This window comes from Arachis ipaensis, chromosome B10, assembly GCF_059453495.1.
Source record: "Arachis ipaensis isolate K30076 ecotype BB chromosome B10, ASM5945349v1, whole genome shotgun sequence".
Classification (NCBI taxonomy): Eukaryota; Viridiplantae; Streptophyta; class Magnoliopsida; order Fabales; family Fabaceae; genus Arachis; species Arachis ipaensis.
The window spans coordinates 11,266,271-11,284,351 of record NC_142435.1 but is presented as its reverse complement, the minus strand read 5'-3'; the positions used below and the strand labels follow the sequence as shown (position 1 = coordinate 11,284,351).

The 18,081-nt window shown below is 35.1% G+C and overlaps 1 protein-coding gene across 1 annotated transcript; it reads left to right on the top strand.

Annotated features, from left to right (window-relative positions):
- Positions 1-3,771: 3,771 nt before the first annotated feature.
- Positions 3,772-17,644, top strand: ESP (separase). The gene is made up of 27 exons (XM_016326285.3): positions 3,772-4,518; positions 4,808-4,979; positions 5,057-5,152; positions 5,386-5,520; positions 5,597-5,997; positions 6,228-6,336; positions 6,452-6,577; positions 7,910-8,170; positions 8,262-8,378; positions 8,478-8,699; positions 8,774-8,884; positions 9,066-9,206; positions 9,299-9,661; positions 9,739-9,828; positions 10,791-11,054; positions 11,160-11,283; positions 11,382-12,152; positions 12,596-12,833; positions 12,987-13,089; positions 13,820-13,990; positions 14,497-14,549; positions 14,642-14,871; positions 14,962-15,190; positions 15,609-16,014; positions 16,292-16,531; positions 16,646-16,733; positions 16,829-17,644. The coding sequence occupies exons 1-27, from the start codon at positions 3,872-3,874 to the stop codon at positions 17,335-17,337; spliced, it is 6,417 nt and encodes a 2,138-aa protein (XP_016181771.1). The 5' UTR covers positions 3,772-3,871; the 3' UTR covers positions 17,338-17,644.
- Positions 17,645-18,081: the final 437 nt, after the last annotated feature.

Below are 18,081 nucleotides of genomic sequence, written 5' to 3'. Positions count from 1 at the left end.
TGCAGAAAAAAAAAAAAAGAAAAGAAAGGACGAAAACAGAATTGATGAAATAGATGAAGATATAAACACAGAAAATCTAAAATAAACAGAGCTTAGGAGGAAATAGAAGACAGCAGAATGTTTGTGCATTGAATGTGGTTCACCAACCATCCTTTTATAGAAAAATTTCAGGGCACAAGACTCACCTTTTTAAATTCAAATTGAACATGGAAATGGAGGAAAAGGAAAATCTCAGTCCACATGCCTCTCTATTCAATGGCATAGGAAAAACTAATCACACGAGCAAAACCTGAACAAAAAAATGAAAAAAACAAGTGAAAGTTTGAAGAATTCAAGGAATAGAGACCAAAGAAAGAAGATATCACAGAATACCTAATACAGTGCACCTACATATCATTAGACCATAGGGAAGGCAGTCATCAACCACCCCAAATAACGATTCTACTCATGGCAATGAGAGTTGGTAAATGTATTAGGTAGGCAAAGGTTCGAAACAGCAAATGAATGTGAACAAAATTATAGACACACATCAATAAAATTCCGTCAATCACATCGACAATCATGAAATTGATTAGATAGAAACCCCATACCTTCATAATGATTCCCAAAATTTCAATGAAGAATGTATGGCACAACATGATTATGTGTGCAGAAGATATTTTCAAGGGAAGATAAACCTGCTGGATAGATTTCTCTTTGGATGAAGAAGTTTGCTAGTTAGACAAATAGTACCGTGAAGCCATTTTAGTGGCACAAGCCCATTCCTTTCTCAATGAAGCACACAAATTCATGACAAACAGCTCTAGTTCTATGCAAGAGGTGAAATATACAACAGTTTTTACATAACCAATAAAAAATTGAAATGCAATTGAGTTGACTAACCAAAAGTTTCATCAAAATGAAAATAAATGACCAAGAAGCTATCAATCAATTCCTATCAATCACATCACCACTCACTAAATAGATTAGATAGAATCCCCATACCTTGCTGGGGATTCCCACATTTTCAATGAAGAAACATAGCAAAACATCATCATGTGTGCAGAAGACATTTTCAAGAGAAGATAACCTACTCCACGTATTGATCTTTGAAGGAGGGAATTCTCTAGTTAGATAAACAGTACAGTGATGCCATCTTATTGTCACAAAGCCCATTCCTTTCTCAATGAACCTCTTAAATTCAGGGCAAAGACTTGCATATCTTTTCATCAGCTGAAATATAAAATAATTTTTATATGCACAATAAAAAAAATAAAAATTCAATTGAGTTGAATAACCAAAGATTTCATCAAAATATAAATAAATGACCAAGAAGCTATCAATCACATCACTACTCACCAAATAGATTAGATAAAAATCTCATACCTTGATAGGAATTCCCACATTTTCAGTGAAGAATATATGGCAGAACATCATTATGTATGCAGAAGACATTTTCAAGGGAAGATAACCTACTCCACGTATTTCTCTTTGAATGAGGGAATTTCCTAGTTAGACAAAAAGTACCGTGATGCCATCTTAGTGTAACAAAGGCCATTCTTTTCTCAATGAACCTCTTAAATTCAGAGTAAAGAGCTGCATGTCTATGCAACAGTTGAAATATAAAATAATTTTTACATAAACAATAAAAAAATGGAATGCAATTGAGTTGAAATCAAAATAAAAATAAATGACCAAAAAGCTATACATCAATTTCTGTTAATCACATCACCACTCATAGAATATATTAGATAAAAAATCCATTCCTTGATAATGATTCACACAACCCACATACAACCAGCAATTTACTTTATGTAAACTTAATGGATTTGTTGAATATACACAAAATAAAAAAAATAGATTCATCAGTTTTTAATATTGGAATGAATGGGTCTACTTTGGATATAATTATTTGAGTGCTTCATAAAATTTGACATCAAGCATATATAGCAGAGCATGATTTTGAATACAAAAAACATTATAAATTCCTAAATTCAACTCAAACAATTCAAAAGGATTATTGAATGAGAATGAAAATGGGAATGCAAAACTTGAATAGGAGAGAATGAAATTGGGAATACAAAACTTGAATCGGAGAAGTTGTGTTTATAAACTCACTTTACTGGAGAAACTCTGTCAATCACATCACCACAGAGAAAATAGATTAAGTAGAAATCCCATACCTAGACAATGATTCACAAAACCAAACCGATGATCCATAAATATAAGAAAATATAAGTACGAAGATAATCTTTATAATCATTATAAAATCCAAAAAACAAATTGATGAAATACACAAAGCACATGCAACAAACAATTTAACAGCTAGCAAAAGGAGAAATGATAATCAGATTAACAACTCACTTTGTTTTAGAAACTCTGTCAATCACATCACCACAAAAGAAGTAGATTAGGTAGAAACCCCATACCTACACAATGATTCACAAAACCAAACCCATGATCCATAAATATAAAAAAACATAAGTAAGAAGACAATCTTTATAATCATTATAAAATCCAAAAAATTGATGAAATACACAAATCACATGCAACAAATAATTCAACAGCTAGCAAAAGGAGAAATGATAATCAGATTAACATCAAATTCTAAACAATGAAATGAAAAAGATGAACCAGATTCATAGACCATACTCAAATTAATAGCAACTTCCAAAGAATGTAACCAAGAACATGAACCCAAAACACACTAAGTCAGATAGACAATTTGCAAATTAGGAAATTCACAAACCCTAGACAATAAAATTTGGGTTAACTATCTAAGAGATACCAAAATTGATCACAAAGATGTACACAATGAAAGAAAAAAATGATGAAGAGGAAAATAGGTTTGGAACTAAAGGCACCAAAAGAGTGCACCTGATTGATTGATTGGAGATCTTAAATTTGAGACTGTAACGAGAAATCCCTAACCTGGATGAACGGCGGGGAAGCAAAGTCCCAAGAAACAGAGCTTCCACACAACGTTTCGTAGGGCAGAGGAAAGAAAATTAGGAGAAGAAGGTAAAGGTCCTAGGGTTCGAAGTAATGATTACCTGTTCAACCAAATCCGTGAAGAAGGAAGGTTGCGTGAGCGAATCGGTAAAAAGGACAGCTGACAGAGGAATCACAGAGGAGCACATGCACCCTTGAAGAGGAGATGCCACGCTGGAAGAGAGCATCCACCTAAGAATAGAGCCGGCCTGGAACGCGGGGAGCTCTCCACATCGGAGATGAATCCACGCGAATTCTATGTTTAATAGATTTAAAAAAAGACTAAAATAACGCAAAATGTTTAGGATATTAGATATTAGAAATTAATTTAATTTGCAGTTTTAGTGTTTTATACACATATTTAATCATGTATTGTTAATGATTGATTGTGTATAACTATTTAAACTATCAATGCATAAAAATTAAATAATAAATAATCATATTATCAAAATGTTAACTAAAGGTGGTGTTTCCCTTGCCTTCAATTTTTTTTTTGGATGTTCCCTGCCCTTCTTTTATCAAGTTTTGTTATGATTCCATTGCCGTTCTATCGAGCCCGCTTTCTCTTTGGGCTATTCGGTTTAGCCTCTTCCTCTCCATTTCCCTCTTTAAAATTGGCTTTAATGTCCAAAAATATATGTAACTTTCATCATAACCCACAAGAAAATAAACACCCAATAACAAAACAGAAAAAATTGTGATAGACCGTTATAAAACGTGGGAGGCCCAATAACAAAATTTGAAATGAAACGTGAAATTGCGGTGTCCATTGGCGCCTTTGGAATTAAGCTCGCACTTTCATTCTTCTCCCAAACAGCGACCACCCTCTCTGCTTCCATTCCCTTTGAACTTCGCACAACACTTCTTCTTCTTCTTCTTCAAATTGTTCCGTTCACCGATTATGGCTTCCGTAACTGAATCTTCTTTGATATCGAAGCTCCAATCCGCCGATTCCGCCGGAATTTTCACACAAGTCTACGATTACCTCCGTCCCCTCGCCGATCTCAGCAAAAACAACAAGTCCTCCAAGTCCAAACCCGATCAAACCCTAATCCGCTCCCTCGCTAAGCGTTTTCTTCCATTCCTCAACAGCTCTCTGTCCGTTCTCCCCAAACACCTCACTAACATTTCCAAATCAGGTTCCTCCGACGGCGCCGTTGTGCTCGAGCTCTTCCAGGTTTTCAAGCTCTGCTTGGATTGCTTGGAATCCGTGGCTTCTCAATTGGAATCCAAGCCCTTTTCAGTTGAGTTCCTGAGAGTTCGAATGGTACAATGTCTCGAAGCTTGTGGTAGGGTTGACGACGCAGAAGCTGAAGGTTTACGGATTTTGGAGAATCTTCAGCCTACTTCGAAATCGACAAAGAGGAAGGCGAAGATTCTTCCCGAGGTAGATAAGGGCGGCGTTGCTGACAAAGATAAGGAGTTGTCTTTGTTGGTGGTTCAGATTGTTGTGGCACTAGTGAGGTGTGCGGCGGTGGGGACTAGTAAAGAGTATGCGCGCTTCAGGAGGGTGCTTGATTTGGTGGAGGAAGTAAGGCCATGGCTCAGGTATGTCAGTGTTTGTCGTTCCGGCATTTTTCTGGCAAGGTTGTGTTGTTAATAGTAATTTCATATTGCTTATTGACAAATAGAGCACGGTTTTTTGTATAATTGTATGAAAAAGAAAAAAAAAATGAGAAGCTTCTGAAGTAGTTTCAGCTTCCATTTGTATTAAAACATCAACTTGTATTTTCCAATGCTTGCTCAGAGGGCCTTATTTTGGACACATTGCAGCTTTGTATGCTCTGAACTGATATTAGCTATTAAATTTTCTTGTTTATTCAACTTATTGTTTTAGGGGGTTAGGTGCCAGTTCTTATGATAAACACCAAGCGTTAGTGATTAATCTGGGCAAATGCGCTTTGAGTTTACTGGGGAAGACATGTTCTGATAAAGATCTGGTAGTCTCGTTCTGCCGCATGACATTGACTGAGTATGTCAAATCTCCGGTCAACGATCAAGTCTACAAGGTAACACGCTTCTTATGTTTTGGATATAAACTTTGATAAATCTTGTACTTGTTGCCCTAATAAAATTTTAAACGCAGATTGCCCGAAGGATGTGCTCTTCACTGTTAGCTCTGCAGGGGGATGAATCCTTGTATATTATTGATATATTCGATTGTGTTGCTTCTGAGTGCAAGGTATTGTATAGGAGATCTCTGCTTACAATTTAATGATTCTGCATGTTAATGCTTGCAAGAAAGTAACCATGCAAAGTTACTTACCATAGCCTATTACCATTTAAATTATATTTAGACTAGACATAGGTAGAAGATTTGCAATTTTATTTAGCTAATTAATTAATTAGAATTTAGTATGGTGTTATCTTCATGGAATGGTTTCCCCTATTTATCAACTATACTTTTCCTTTCAGCTTGAAGAAGGCAATGCTGGAATAGAATTTATTGAACTTGTAAATTATTGTGCCAACAAATGTCAGCCTGCAAATGCAAGTTTTTGTAATACATTTGCAGCATATTTGAACAAAATAGCAGAGCGTTTTCAAAAGGTATGTTTCTGGTGCTTGTTTTGTTTGTATAATTGATAAATTTTTGTATTCTACTTTGATTGGGGTAGTTTGGCAGGTTTTGACACCTATCAACTCAGTACTCAGGCTATATGCTGCTGGATTGCTCCTTGTTAGCTGCAGTTTGAGGTCCAAGGTTGGAGATCTTGCAGCCTCTGAAAGTGCAAAATTTGAATGTCTACTTGGCACTTTAATGGAAAATCAGAAAATGATACAGACTTCGCCACCTTTGCTTGGTCAAGCATTTGCCTGGTTAGATTCTGGCTGTGAGTCTTATATGACTTACCTGCCATCTTACTCAGAGGCATTGAAGTTTCTATGCAAACCACTTGCTAAATCAGTTAATTCAGAAAGGAAGCAGTTAGTTACTGAGGAGGATGATGCTTCTGCCATAACAATGCTGTCCACAGTCCAAGATGCATTCTATATCCTTTGTCAAATTCTTCTTTCTAGCCTAAGGTACATCCAGTTAAATATCTGAAAATTAATTCTACTTTATGTCCTTTGTGTATATTATCAATCTATTCTTGTTTGTTTTCATTGTATACAGCACAGTTTATTTAGAATCTTCACCTGTCATGTTAATGCTGAAGAGCAGTTTCCAAGAGTTTACCAATATACATCTTTTTCATATATAAGACAATTCAAAAAAATATAAAGATTATACACTTTGTTCATTCCCCCTGCAGCTTTACATCTGAAAAGAACACAGATGAATTTGATGAAAACAGCAGAACATTGCTTAATGTAGCTCTAGCAACCTTCACTCTTTCTATCAGAACTAATCTTAAACTCCAGGTCCGCCTATTATTTCTAATTTTTTTCAACTTAAAAATGGCTTCCTGAGTTTCTAAATACATTGTTATTAGATCTAGTGTTTTGACAATTTATTTATTTGTTTCCAACATATCAGGAGAGCACAAGATTAGTTAAGCAGATGATGGCGAGTAAATGGATTGATACTGAAGGGATGAAATACATAATTGCTTCTCTCTACAATATTGCTGTAGCTTTGTACAGAAACAAGCAGCCAAATGAGGTATTGATATACTATTTTCCATTACCATCTTTTATATAATGTCATATATTTACTTATGAAATTTTCAGAGTATCCCAACCTATGTTTACATAGCCAATCCTAAACTTGGAAAAAACAAGCAGGGTTGTGTTAAAGCTTGCAATAGCTCCTGTTGTACTTTGTTGCATCCCAATGCATTCCCACGACCCAATAACATCTTTGAATCCATGTGGGGTTGTGTTAGGGCCGCGACAACCCATGTAAAACCTTTCTTTATCCCAATACATGACCAAGACGCAATGACGTCTTTGGATCCATGTAAGGTTGTGTTAGGTCTGTGACAATTCATGTCAAACTTTGTCGCATCCTGAGTCATGTCCATGACGCAATGTCGAAATTTGGATCCATGTTGAATTGTGTTAAACATGTGCCAGCCAACGTAAAACTTTGTCCCATCTCAATGCATGGACACGACACAATCCATGTAGCTCACCTAGTAGGAAAAGGCTTTGTTAAGTTAACTTTTAACAAACAGGATGTGAGAAGCATGGATGGCATACAGTATTTTCACTTAATATAAACCAGTAGCTGCTGGTAGTAGTATTGCTCACTTTAAATCTGAAGTATATATATTGGAACACACATTAAATGTACTCAAGGATTACACAAGTTTGTCTCAAGTTTATAGTCCTAAAAGAATAGAAATGACGTGATAACTGATAAGTTACTTATCTAGTTCTCTATATTCAAATTAATATATATGGATATTTATTTCATGTGTTAAATGCGTGTACCATTAGGCTTATTATGCGATAATATATGAAAAAGGGGTAATTTACTCTCTAATTTCCAGAGGTTACACGAGTAATTGTCTATATTAAGTAACGGTTTTTGAATGGACTTTTTTTTAACTCCACCATGCATTCCATGAAACCCAAACTGGGTTGAAAACTTGAAAATTGTAGTTACTTCCTTGTATTGGAGGTACACAATGTCCTTGAGCTCAATTGAAATATAAGAATGGTTAGAAAGAATCAAATTCCTCATCATTTATTTGCTTTATCAACTAAGCTTTGGCAATGCATCGACAAACTATTTAGTAAGACACCTGGTTCTTTTTGTAGGTTCAAAAACTCTATTAGTAATTAATTAAATACTTAAAAGTTTGTGTTTGCAAGTAAATCACACATAAACTGCTTAAAAGCTCCTCGAATAATGTAGGGCTGCCATATTCTACCACTGACGTTGATTTTGTGAAAAAAAGTGCAAATAGGTAGATCATGGGAGAAATGAAAATGTGGAAAAGATGTATCTTAAAGTTGCTCAAATACAATGTATGACATTTTGATGCAGGCTTCTAAGGTTCTAAACCTGTGTTGCAAAGCATCCTGGATCTGTATTAAATGTTATTGTGCTAATTTCACGGAAGGGGCTCCGAAAGAGTTTGTAATAGAGGCTTACAAAAGAAGTGCTCTACTCTTAGATATTCTTTATGACATCAGCAGTCCTAAGATACGAAAGAAAGTGATTAAGATCCTTACAAACTGGTCCACTGCCAACAATCTGTTTCAGGATCTGCCAACTCCTATTCCTGTATTGAAGCAGTGGGTGAAGGTGTTGTTTCAAAGCATTTAATTTCAAGTATTTATCAGTTTTCTGTTTATGTTTACTTCTTTTGACTTATTGTTTTAATATGGTCATGCAGATAGAATGTAAACAAGCTAAGCAGGTAGATGAGGGAGTTGATTCTCTTACCTTGTACTCTCTCCTGTCATCTTCCACTGAGTTTTCCAAGAGGAACATTAGCATCATCCTGGAGCAGGTTCACTATCATAGCAGATATTTCCTTTGCATATAATTTCATCATTTTTTGCTGCTATGTATGTAATGATTTTGCACCTTTTGTGAATGTTTGCTGTAGGAACTTCAAGCATATGAGGAAATTAATCTTAAATATGCAGAATTCTGTCAGAAAATGCAAACGAAAATTATAAATATCCTCCTGAAAGATATATACATCACACCAGATACTTGTTTTCAAAAGGCACAAACTCTGGTTAGAAAGGGAAAGGCACTAAGGATGTGTGGTACTGGCGATCTTAGGGACTGCATTCAATGTTTCTCAGAAGCAATAACTATCATGGTAACCTTTATTATTTGTAAACTATTGTTTACTATTGTATAAATTACTTATTCGAGGCAATTCCTCTTAAATAGAAGGAGATATTTGGTGAGACGGGTGCTGATAAAAATGCCATTGAGCATCAGTTGTCGGTGGCCTATTGCATGCGTGCACTTTGTACCCAAGAAGCTGAACCAAGTTCAAAGGTACTAGAACATAAACTATTATTTATTTCTCTCCTTTTAATTTTTGGAAGGGGCTGACACAGGAATTTCATTGGTGAATGTTGTCCTCAGTTATGGTCTTAGAATCAATTATATACTTTGTCTTATTGAATTTCTTATTTTGCTAAGCTAGTAAGCTTTCTTTGTTTTGTATATTAACCAGCAAATCTTTGAAGATGTCAAAGCTACATTGGATCTATGGTTGGGTATTTCTCCTCTTGGTTGCTTTGAGGATGGAGACTGTTATCTGCCTGACAGTATAATGATTCTACTCTGCAATATAATAGATTTAATACAACTGAAGGTTCACTTTACTTCTTTTGTCATATTGGTTGCTGGAGTTGTTGCATAATATGTTCAGTAACAAGATTTAGGTTTTTGTTGGCATATCCCCAGGGTTTCATGGAACTCTCCAGTAATGCATACAAGCTGCTGAGTAGAATGTTTAAATGGAAGAATGTCTCAATTGAGAAGTGGTTGACTTTTCTTTGGGAAAGTAGAAGGCTAAGTCATGCTCTATGTGTTTCACCTATCTGTGAGGCATTCCAGAATTCATTAGAGCACTTTAATGAACTTTCAAATATTGAATCTTGGACACGTTATCTTCAAGGAAACCATTCATCATTAATAGGGTTTCAGCAGATTTTCTCATTTTTACTTTCTAGCTCTCATAAAAATTCTTGCTGTAGTGGAGACTCTTTTCAAAATGACATTACAGCTGATGATGTTCAAAAGGCTGCTCTGGAACTGATTTCAAATGTAAGGTTCGTTTTTAGGAAGACTTTATCATACTCTTTTATCCAAAATCATCACTCTGTTCTCTTTTAATCTCCTAGGTTTCTGTTCCAAATCATTCCACTTTTCTTGCTGGTTATCTTTACTATGATTTGTGCCCAAGGCTTGTTGCAAATGGACGGTTAATAGAGGTAAGTATCACTAATTTTGATTCAATCTAAATTCTTGTGTTACCCATTGGCTGCCTTAATTTTTTTTAAGTAATAGATAAGTGCTATTTGAAACATGTGTCATACTTGTCTTCATTGTTCTATTTTAATAAGAGATTGCGAAACTGGTGTATATTTTATCTCCAACTTGGTTGAATAGGTAAATAGTGGAAACATACATGAACTTGAAAATGGATTTGGACATGATATGGTCTAAAAAGGGCAGTCCAGTGCACAAACTTCCTGTGTTACACAGGATTTCGGGAATGGCTGTAGTCACTGGGTAATGTAAGAGATCTAACCTATGGCAAGCACCACACTTGTGACCGGGAGGTCAAATGGAGAAAACTAAACAGTTGCTCCAGGGGTCCCTTTCATGATATGGTCTAAATCAAAGTTAAAAATTCAAAAATTTTAATACATCTCTATATAGGTCCAAATGCATTTTTACTTTCCTCCTTCTAGCTTCTACCTTTTCATTCAAGCATGTCTTAATTATCTTAAAACACGGTTTTTTTATCAACTTAAAAATTCTTTGTCTATTAGCTGTAGATCTATGGAGATGTGTCTTATCTTCTTTCAATTCAAATTGACTTCTTGAAAGAATATATATCAAGTTAATTTCATTCCATATGTGCTGGTTTGCAATAGGTTGAATTTTCTTATTAACTTGTTAGAAATAAAGATATCTTTCACTCTAACATAGTATAAGGCATAATTAATTTTTTTACTGATGAAGAAAAAACTATATAGGGGGGGGGGGGGTAGGTTGCCCCATTTTTCAAGGTTAGGGCCATGCATAAATTGTAACAAGAGCTAACAATGTTACTTATAGTCGACCTAATCAATGGAGGACATGTTGTATTCTTCTTTTTGAGTTTATATAGCATTGGCTTACATTATTCCCCAGCTCACAGTATCTCTTTTTCTGTTTTATTTGCTAGGCTCTTTCATTTGCAAAGGAAGCCCACAAATTACATTCTAAACTCTTCCATCTTAAATTTACGCACGTTGTTAAGCAGATGAATGAAGAGCACAATGTAATAGTTGATTTCTCTAAGAATCTTAGGGATGGAGTTGATAGAATTGAAGTGAGCAAATCAGTTGCTAGGGAAACTTTGCTATTTGATTCTATATCATGGAACTTGGAAGAATTTTATCTTAGTCCATGGAAAATATTGCAGTGTTATCTAGAGAGCACTCTTCAGGTTTGACTTTGTGACATCATCTATCTTGTACTTTGAATCAAATCTATTTGGTGAATTGGTGGTATCCTGTTATGCACTACAATTCAATTTCATCCATCTATGCAGGTAGGAATTATCCTTGAAATGATCGGAGATGCAACTGAATCTGAAACTTATCTCCAGTGGGGGAAAGCCATATCTGATTCACTGCAGCTGCCTTTGTTTACCGTTGCTTTCTCTTCTCTCTTAGGTATTAAAATCATTTGTAGAATTTCTCCCTTTGATTTATAACTTTTCATTCTCAGTGGTATAAAGTTGTTTTGTCGTTTTTGTGATGTAATTTGCTAGGAAAGCTCTATGTTAAGAAAAGACACTGGGATTTAGCAGAAAAGGAACTTCAAAGTGCTCAGGAAATTTTGAAGAAAAGCGACACAATGTTGTGTTGCTCAAAGTGTAAACTGATTCTTGAGGTGACACTTAATCACTTTTTTGGAGATTTGTGTCAAAGTAAATTTGACAGTTGTGAAGGGACTACTAATGGAAAGACCGCAAAATATTGGTTCACATCAGCTCTAGATAAATTAAATCTTTCTGTGTGGAAAAACTCTCTTAGCTGTCCTGACAATGGCAGTGATGAAACTGCAATGGATGTTAAATGTGGTTCTGCTAAAACTTGTACTTGCTCTACAATGAATGAAATGGGTGAAAAAGTGAGGAAATCCATGAAAGCAGGGCCAGCATCCAAGATTGGAGAAAAGAAAAATAAAAAGCTAAAGAATGCAGCAAAGGTTTTAACAAAGGATACAAATTTGTCTATTGAGAATAAACCAAGGATAACCCGTTCTAAATATCGAGCTTCACAAAATCAAGATATAAGCATTTCCAGCAAGTCAGAAGTTGTACAAAGTGTGGATGGAAATTTTATTTCCAATCCATCTTGTATGCTAAACAGGAAGGAGTCAGATTTGAATACTGCTGCAACATGCATTTTCTCAAAAATGAGGTGTTGGCACTGTCTTCCTTCAGAAGTCTTGGAATCTGGTTTACTAACTGATTTTATTAATCTGAAATGGGAGTTTGTCCGGAGAAAAATGTCAATGAAGTTGCTTACTCGATTAGGTACGGATGCTGTTTCATATCTTCTGTTTTTGCTCTGCTCTTGTGTGAATTTGTGCATTTTCAATGGTCATCTATTGGCGGTGGTTATCAATCCTTTCAAGATATTTTGCCTTTCACAATGATAATGTGCTTTTGCTTACTTTGGTAGCTGCCAGTCAAGAGCTATAGTTGCATCGCTTTTACTTGTAGTTGTTATTTTTGTGGACTCTTCTTTCTTCATAGTTGATGGGATAGGATGCTTCAGTTGAGAGCACTTCTGCTATTCTGCATGCAAGATCTTGATTTTCCAGGAATGTGAAATTGCAGACTAGTTGACTCATAACTTGCTTTGCTTTATACTTGATAAATTTCTGTTCTTTGATGTCTAAGTCATGTAGTATTTATTTGTGGCATACAGTTGTTTAGTTCTTCCTTCTGATGTGATTGTTGAACTTGAACCACAGTGAAATGCTTTGCATATCCCAATCAAATTGATGAAGTTCATAAAGTTCTTCTAAGAAGTGTATCAGTTCTAGCCAGCAGAAATCCATTCTACCAAACATTCTCCTCTATTCCTTTAGATTATTTTGTGCTCATGGTCCCAAAGGAGATCCCAGGAGATGTATTTACAATTGAACGTGCAGAAATACTTTATGAAATATGTTGGTATTCTTTGAAATGCTATCACTCCAAGGCTGCAAGGTATGTGTACTGATTATTATTGTTCAGATTTTGAGGTCTGAATATATTAAATTTTAAAGTAGGGTAGCCCCTACTTAGTTATGGTTGCTGCTCCAGGAACATATTTATGAATAACTAACTCTAGAAGTTTTACATTTTGATTTTACCTTACAGGAACATTTTCCGTAATGTAAATTCCATCAGGTTTGAAGACCTGGCTTCTTGGCTGATGGTAGCCTTCATACTCTCTCGTGAGGTTTCTGTTATTTTTCAGAAGGTCATACTTCTCCATTTTCATGTTGTTATTACTCATTACAATCTTTCACTAAATTAATTTAATATTTTTATTGGTTGTTATAAACTGGATACTTTTCCTTGATAGTAATTAGTAAATTTGTGGAAGTGCTGATTGCTTTTTGGAGGATTCAAGGAATCAAACAAAATTTGAATATGATTATATGAAGAATATATATTTTAAAGAATATACATATCTACTAATCTATTATAGATAATGGGGATTGGGAGAAGTTTGGTGCACACTTTTTTTTCTAAAATGTCCTTTGTCATGTATATTCACAAAAATATTTTTAATTTCTGACTTAACCCAAGACCTCTTAGAGTGCAAAGTACTATACACTAGTTTTTATTGCAAACATTTGATAAATAATGGTGGATTAATATGCACTATACACTAGTATTGTAATATGTATAATATAGATTAAAATTATATAAGAGCCTTAATTATATATACATTGCATTGCATCTATCTCTGACAAAAAGTCAGTGTAATATTTAGGTTTTTGGTTAATTTTTGGGGAAACTATAACTATCTCTAAATGCAGATTGCACAACAGGTCTATATGGTTAGATAATCGTTGATGCTTCGTATTTTGTAGCTGAATATTTAGTTGCTTAATCCTCTTTCTGAGCTTTATAGTTTCTTACTATGTTTCCTTTTTGACATTTGGATTGGTCATGACCTTATGATGATAATGATGCTGCAACAGGTGTCTAAATTACTTGCTGTAATACATGTTTCCACCTTGAGGGAGCAAATTTCTATGTCATCTCTTAGCCAAACTTTGAGTGAAAATTATTGGGCTTCGTATTTCCACCAAGCTTCAATTGGAACTCATTATACTCACCAATTTCTTTCAAATCTAACTGGGAGATGCAAGGTACAGTCCCTTGTCAAGACTCGTTTCTCTGTGACTATCAAATATTATGGAATTTTATCTAGGCTTCAGCTTTAAATGTTGACATGTGGAACAAAACACTAGTTGGTTCAGAAAATGGGAATTTCTCTTGTAAATTTGTGCTCTGATTTGGGCATCATCATGTGTATTTCTCAGTATACTAATTCCTATAGAATTGTGTTTATTTTGTCCTCTAAGTCTCTAAGTAATCCTTTGACTGAGTTACAGCTTGCTTACAGGCATGAGTTGTGCATTGTAGCACTTACATCTAAGCTATACACATGCAATGGTTAGTTTGTGTGCAATCTAGATGACACAAATTTATTTAAAAATTTAGACATTGTCAGTAATTTAGTAACCCAAGAGTGATTCATGCTATCAGTGAAACATTGATGAATTCTTGTTACTAGGTGCTCTGAAGTGACATTTGTAATTATGGTATGTGACAATTACATCCCATCAAGTATTAATCACATGTTCAATTTCAGGGTTCATATATATCTAAATCTTGCAAGCAAGAAGGCTCATTCAACTTACTCAGGTAACAGTTGTTCTTGTTGCATAAGAAATGAAGCTCCAGTTGACATAACCTGAAGCAAATGCAATTCTCTCTGTACATGTTACTTCCTGCAGGCTTGTACCTGATACCTCTGCAGATCTTGCAGAATATGTGAAAAAGTTTCTAGCTAGTCTGCCATCTACAACAATAATCTGCATAAGTTTTCTTGGACATGATTATGCTAGTTTACTTCAGGAATTGTTGCTTTATCCTACAAGTGTTAAAGTATGGATGCAGGTCTCACGACTGAGTTTTAAGAGTGAACCCATTGTAATGTTACTGCCTCTAGATTCTATTTTGCAAGGTACCTAATTTCTTTAGACATAGTCTGCATCTCATGTAAGTATTAAGCTTATCTTTGTCTAACAGATAATTTATAACTTCTATTTGCCAGATTCAAATGAGGATGATCTTATAACTGGTACACTTCTTGAAAAACCTAGTGAAAATTGGCATTGTCCGTGGGGTTTCACAGCAGTTGATGATGTTGCTCCAGCATTCAGAACAATCTTGGAAGAGAATTACTTGTCATCACTATCTCCTTTTGAAGATACACCACAGAATAGAATTTTATGGTGGAAGAGAAGAAAAAACCTTGACCACCGTCTTGATGAATTGTTGAGGTGTGCTACTGCTTATGATTTTTATGAGCTGATTTGCATTAGCTTTGCTTAAATTGGGCTTTTGCTACCATGCATATTGTTAAGCACCTGAGTAAAGTTAAGAACCACACCTTAAAAGCTAGCTATTAAGGAAGAAGAACCATGCTCTTTAAATACAATATCAAGCATCATATACTACTTGTTGTGGAACTTTGGGTACTCCAAAATACCCAAGTCCCAAACACATCTATTGCTCCATTTCACCATAGTAGTGCTGCTTGTATTCAATGCAATAGCCACTTTTTCTACTCTTTTCAAGGGATATACAAAAGGTTAAATATGCCACTATGCACATTAACATCTTGGATATGACTAGTAGTAATTTAAAATTATAGCAAAGTAATTTTCAAATCTTCTTAAAATTGGCATACCTTACCAGGAACATTGAAGACTTGTGGTTTGGCCCATGGAAATGCTTGCTTCTTGGAGAATGGTTGAATTGCAAGAACTTTGACTTGGTGCTCAAGAATCTTGTGAATGATCTAAGATCGAAGTGCAAAATAGATGTAAATGAGAGTCTTCTTAAGGTTATTCTTGGAGGCTCTAAATATGTTAGTGAAGGGAAAACAATTGTTTCACAACTATGCTCAAGGAAAGACTGTTACGTTTCTAAAGTAGGTTATTGTGATGAAGCAAGGAGTGGGATATTGTTAAATGCTGCCAATGAGTTTAGAGTATCATCTGAGGTCGCTTTTCAGCTGTTAAATGACGCATTAGAAGTGCTGGAAGTTGATGACACTGTTAATAGAGAGCCAGTAATTCTTGTGTTGGATTATGAGGTGCAGGTAAGTTAAGTTCTTTCTGACCTAATGGTAGTTAGGAATTAGTTTCAAGTTCTACTTTCTGGATGTTTTGGAATTTATCATTTAGTAATATGGTACCTTTTATTATTAATATAATGCCTCCTCATGTTTAAGTTGTAGTTCATGCTTCTATCTAAAAATGTTTCATTTTCTATGTTTCCAAAATTAATATAATTGATCTATGTGCTCCCTAGCTGGCATTCAAAGTAGCAGCATTTTCAACAAACCTAATCAGATTGCTTATTTCCACCACTGACAGATGCTTCCTTGGGAAAGTTTGCCCATATTAAGAAACCTGGAAGTTTATCGGATGCCTTCAGTTAGCAGCATCTCTGCTGTCCTTGATATCAGTGGCATCCATCAGGAACAGGAGGGAAGAAACCTAGTATCTTTTCCTTCTATAGATCCATTGGATGCCTTCTATTTATTGAATCCGGATGGTGATCTCTCTCGCACTCAAATTGAATTTGAGAACTGGTTTAGAGATCAAAATCTTGAGGTATTTTAGTAGTTTGTACTTTCACCAAAGTAAATTGTTAATAGACTTTTGTATTGCTGATTGTTTTGTCTGTGATCCAATGAATAATCATGTCTTCTCATTGTTACTTTTCAGGGAAAGGCAGGTTCCAAACCTACCGTCAAAGAACTAGCTTCAGCATTAACAAGTCATGACCTTTTCATATACTTTGGGCATGGCAGTGGTAAAGCTTTATTAAATGTCTTAAAATTTATAGATATGATACATTATAGTTTCCGGTTGTAAATATATTTAAGGTGTTTGAATGCATCTTCACAGGAGCACAATACATTCCGCGGCACGAGATTCAGAAACTAGAGAAATGTGCTGCTACGCTACTAATGGGGTGCAGCAGTGGTTCATTGACCTTGCAGGGGAACTATGTGCCACAAGGTGTTCCCTTGTCATATCTGTTGGCTGGTTCTCCGGTTATTGTTGCCAATTTGTGGGAAGTGACAGACAAGGATATAGATAGATTTGGTAAGGCTATGCTTGATGCGTGGTTGAAACAGAGGTCTGATCTTCCAAAGGAATGCTTCCAGTGTAACTTATTATCAGAGGAATTTGAGGCGATGAACTTAAAGGGTAAAGCAAAGAGGAAAGGTGCAAGGAAGAAAGTACAAGAATCGACAGAAACTGATTCACCTAGGATCAACTGTGGTCACCGACCTAAAATTGGAGCTTTCATGGGCCAAGCACGTGAAGTCTGCACCCTTCCTTTTCTGACAGGGGCATCTCCAATATGTTATGGTGTTCCTACTGGGATTTGGAGGAAGAAGAATATTTAGCCTCAAACAAAGCTCTTACACAACCACCCTTGTTTGATATGCTGTCAAGAAGTTCATCTATGTATCATGCTTAATCCCAAGAAAATAGGAATTTGATCCTACATTACCGGAAAGAAATACAAATCCCAATTCACCAAGCCAACTAACCAAACCTAATCCTACAGCACTAACTTCTAACCATCCATTTAATTTGTATTTTTATTGTACAATTTGTCATTGTACACCAACAGCTAGATCAGAGCACCGTTAATGTAGAGAATAAATCATGATTATGTAATGCCTTACTCATATATTGGAATCATTTAAAAGCTCTAATAGTTGGATCGTCACCCGCTGATTGGAAAATTCTAGTGGAAAATCTTTCAATTCCTTTGCATCTAAACAATCTATTAATAATATATTAAAACAGAGCTCAAGATAGTTTCTAGACGTATTATTAGCTTTCTACTATTATATTACGTCAGCTTAGATGATTAATTCCCACAACTTGAGAGCACAATTTTATATCTTTGCATTATGTCGCATTAATTTAAGTGGCTAATTCACACATTTTTTTTTATCAGCTCTCACATAATTTCATACTTCTTTCACTTTTTTTTTTCTATTGTTGCTAATTTTTTGCACAACTAGAATTTGATTAATGATCATAGTTTTTTTTCTAAATTTTCTAAATGTATGTATTAGGTGATTGTGTAATTGTATTCAATATTCATTAATATTTTTATTTTTTTTATGTAATTGTAT